Here is a 3,828-nt window from a genome sequence, read left to right as displayed (position 1 = left end):
CTGTGCTTTGACCTGGATAGCCCAGAATTAAGGCATTACTTCTGTGCCTATACAACATATCTTATACCAAGGATGGATCCTCTGAAGTACATCTCCAGAAACCTATACCTACAGGGAAGCTGACAAAATGGCAGATATTGTTGAGTGAATTCGATATCGTCTATGTGGCTCAGAAGGCGGTTAAGGGACAAGAATTAGCGGATCATCTTGCGGATAATCCTGTAGGAGGAGAATAAGAACCACTAAAAATGTATTTTCCTGATGAGGAAGTATCATTCATAGGAGAAGATATCGCCGAAGCCTACGACGGGTGGAGAATGTTTTTCTATGGAGCTGCAAACTTCAAAGGAGTGGGTACTAGAGCTGTTTTGGTGTCAGAAACAGGTCAACATTATCCGGTATCCGCGAAACTCAGATTTCCATGCACCAATAATATGGTAGAATATGAGGCTTGCATATTGGGGCTCAATTTGGCCGTTGACATGAATATCTAGGAATTACTAGTAATTGGTGATTCAGATCTTCTAGTAAATTAGGTGCAGGGAGAATGGGCTACAAAGAATACCAAGATATTACCATATCTATATCATGTGCAAGAGATGATGATGAGGTTCACAAAGATAGAGTTTATACATGTCCCGAGAATCCAGAATGAGTTCGAAGACGCATTGGCTACTTTGTCCTCCATGATACAACATCCGGAAAAGAATTTCATCGACCCCATTCCGGTAAGAATTCCTAATCAGCCAGCTTACTGCGCTCATGTTGAAGAAGAAGCAGACGGGAACCCATGGTTCCATGATATCAAGGAGTACTTGGCAAAAAGAGAGTACCCGGAGCATGCAAATCATACTAAAAAATGCATGCTCCAAAGATTGTCCAACCATTTCTTCCAAAATGGAGGAATTATGTACAGAAGGACTCCAGACTTAGGATTATTACGGTGTGTTGACGCGAAGGAAGCTTCCAAACTGCTCGAAGAGATACACTCTGGAACTTGCGGACCATACATGAATGGTTTCGTTTTAGCCAAGAAGATACTGAGGGTAGGTTATTTTTGGATGACTATGGAAACAGAGTGCATCGGGTATGTCTAGAAATGTCATCAGTTCCAAATAAACGCAGATATGATACGGGTGCCACCAAATGAACTCAATGCAACGAGTGCACCTTGGCCTTTTGCCGCTTGGGGAATGGACATCATTGGACCAATCGAGCCCGCCGCTTAAAACGGGCACAAATTCATTTTAGTAGCCATAGAATACTTCACAAAATAGGTCAAAGCTGCATCCTACAAAGCTGTAACCAAGAAAGTCATCGCAGATTTTGTCAGAAATCGTATTGTTTTCTGATTCGGGGTTCCAGAGTGCATCATCACCGATAATGCCGCCAATCTCAACAGTGACCTAATGAAAGCTATGTGCGAGACCTTCAAAATCAAGCACAAGAATTAAACAGCATACATGTCTCACATGAATGGAGCCGTGAAGTCCACAAACAAGAATATCAAGAAAATACTGAGGAAGATGGTAGACAATAATAAGCAATGGCACGAGAGTTTTCCATTTGCCTTATTTGGATACCGGACTACAGTCCACACGTCGAGCGAGGCAACTCCTTACCTATTGGTCTACGGTACTGAAGCTGCCATTCCCGCCGAGGTAGAAATTCCCTCCCTGAGAATTATACAGGAAGCTGAACTCAGTGATGCAGAGTGGGTAAGAGTCGCTATGAACAATTAGCTCTCATTGACGGGAAAAGAATGAATACAGTGTGTCATGGTCAACTTTGTTAGAACAGAATGTCCAGAGCTTTCAACAAAAGGGTCAAACCTAGATAGTTCGCACCAGGGCAACTGGTGCTGAAATGAATCTTTTCACATCAGGATGAAGCCAAAGAAAAATTCTTACCCAACTGGCAAGGACCCTATATGGTTCATAGAGTACTAACAGGAGGAGCACTCATACTCGTAGAAATAGATGTAGAGATTTGGCCAAAGCCTATCAACTTAGATGCAGTCAAAAGATAATATGTTTAAAGCTGTTTACATTTATTCAATTGATGTAAATGAACTACGCTTGACCTGATTCTCGTTTAAGAGGGGATACGTAGGCAACCCTGTGGGTTCGGTCACAATTCAAGAAAATTCTCATTTTCCCCACAATCGGAAACTGGGGCAGAATTTTGAGGATGACCCTCAAAATTTCGGGGCAAGCTCAGCCAATGGCATCGCGTGCGGAATATCTAGAGAATCGTCTGAATAACTGGGGCAGAATTTTGAGGAGGACCCTCAAAATTCTATGGCTAGAAGGTCGCAATGTCTCTGATAATGTCACAGTTATTGGTTCATCTAATTTATCCAATATTGCATACTAATGTATTTTAAATAACTACATTCATCATATGCACGCACATTTTTGAAAACATTATTTTTAAGAAACAGCCAGATGCTACCCGTGGTAACTCAAGCAGGACTTTGATACAGAGTAAAACAAAGCAGGCAGGTGGAGGCACGAACCAATCTTCCATCGTAAAACTCACGATTCTCTTTTGGATGCAGGAACAAGAAGCATTCTCAAATTCGGGCACACTCGGAATCACTATCTTCATATTAACAAAGTTGCCAAACGCAAACATATCTCCAGCTAAGAAATACTCTGCTATCACTCATTTCCTTTTCCTGATTAAGGCTAAGCATTGCCTTTTCCTTGCATAAGGCTAAGCTCCGCCTTTCCTATTGTAGGAGACTAAGCATTGTCTCCATCTTCCTTGAGGCTAAGCCCTTCCTCCTTAATCGCGTGAGACTAAGCATTGTCTCCTATTTTGCATGAGGCTAAGCCCTGCCTCCTCAACTACATGAGACTAAGCACTGTCTCCTATTGCATGAGACTTAACATTGTCTCCCATCTTGTATGAGGCTAAGCCCTGCCTCCTCAATCGTACAAGGCCAATCTCTGCCTTTCATATTGCACGAGACTAAGCATTGTCTCCATCTTGCACGAGGCTAAGCCCTGCCTCCTTAATCACATGAGACTAAGAATTGTGTCCTATTTTGTATGAGGTTAAGCCCTGCCTCCTCAACTGCATGAGACTAAGCATTGTCTCCTATTGCATGAGACTAAGCATTGTCTCCCATCTTGCATGAGGCTAATACTTTCCTCCTCAATTGCACAAGGCCAAGCTCTGCCTTTCCTACTGCATGAGACTAAGCATTGTCTCCATTTTGCATGAGGCTAAGATCTGCCTCCTTAATTGCACAAGGCTAAGCTCTGCCTTTCCAATTGCATGAGACTAAGCACTGTCTCCATCTTTGCATGAGGCTAAGCCCTACCTCCTTAATTGCATAAGGCTAAGCATTGCCTTCCCCCGCACGAGACTAGGCATTGTCTCCATTCTTTCACGAGACTAAGCATTGTCTCTCCTTACCTAACTACAAATGCTAGGCTATTTGAAACCTTGCACTATTCTCTACCTCGGGGCTAAGCTCTGCCACCGATCCTACACGAGACTAAGCTCTGTCTTGTTTCATGTCAAGCATCATGTCTTTGCATCTCGTGGGATGAAGCATAGCCAAATTTTCCGAAGGCGTCATAGTCCAAAGGCATCATCCTCATAACCGGAAGACACCATGCCATGGCATGGGGATCTCTCAATATTGCACATCATTATTCAAAGGCATCATAGTTCAGAGGCACCATCTTTATAGCCCGAGAACATTATTTCATGGCCTGCGAATCCCTTATCATGCAATTCATAGCCCAGGACATCATGGTCTAAGGGCACCATCCTCATCGTCCAAAGATAGCTTTCATGGTCCCAAGGGAATTT

General features: G+C 43.1%; 1 protein-coding gene across 1 annotated transcript; it reads left to right on the top strand.

The window, feature by feature from the left end:
* The first annotated feature begins 248 nt into the window (after positions 1–248).
* Positions 249–1,352, top strand: LOC138894554 (uncharacterized). Its single transcript, XM_070179258.1, has 4 exons — positions 249–398; positions 537–943; positions 1,030–1,087; positions 1,278–1,352. The coding sequence occupies exons 1-4, from the start codon at positions 249–251 to the stop codon at positions 1,350–1,352; spliced, it is 690 nt and encodes a 229-aa protein (XP_070035359.1).
* Positions 1,353–3,828: the final 2,476 nt, after the last annotated feature.

The sequence above is a fragment of the Nicotiana tomentosiformis genome, chromosome 6 (assembly GCF_000390325.3).
Source record: "Nicotiana tomentosiformis chromosome 6, ASM39032v3, whole genome shotgun sequence".
In the NCBI taxonomy this organism is placed as follows: Eukaryota; Viridiplantae; Streptophyta; class Magnoliopsida; order Solanales; family Solanaceae; genus Nicotiana; species Nicotiana tomentosiformis.
The sequence above is the reverse complement of the archived record's forward strand: the minus strand, read 5'-3'. Positions and strand labels throughout refer to the sequence as shown.

Excerpts from the sequence above, each read along its gene's own strand:
- LOC138894554 (XM_070179258.1), top strand. The coding sequence starts at position 249 with ATGTATTTTCCTGATGAGGAAGTATCATTCATAGGAGAAGATATCGCC. Across the intron at positions 399-536 it reads AAACAGGTCAACATTATCCG|GTGCAGGGAGAATGGGCTAC; the intron begins GTATCCGCGAAA and ends CTAGTAAATTAG. Across the intron at positions 1,088-1,277 it reads ATGGAAACAGAGTGCATCGG|GTCAAAGCTGCATCCTACAA; the intron begins GTATGTCTAGAA and ends TTCACAAAATAG.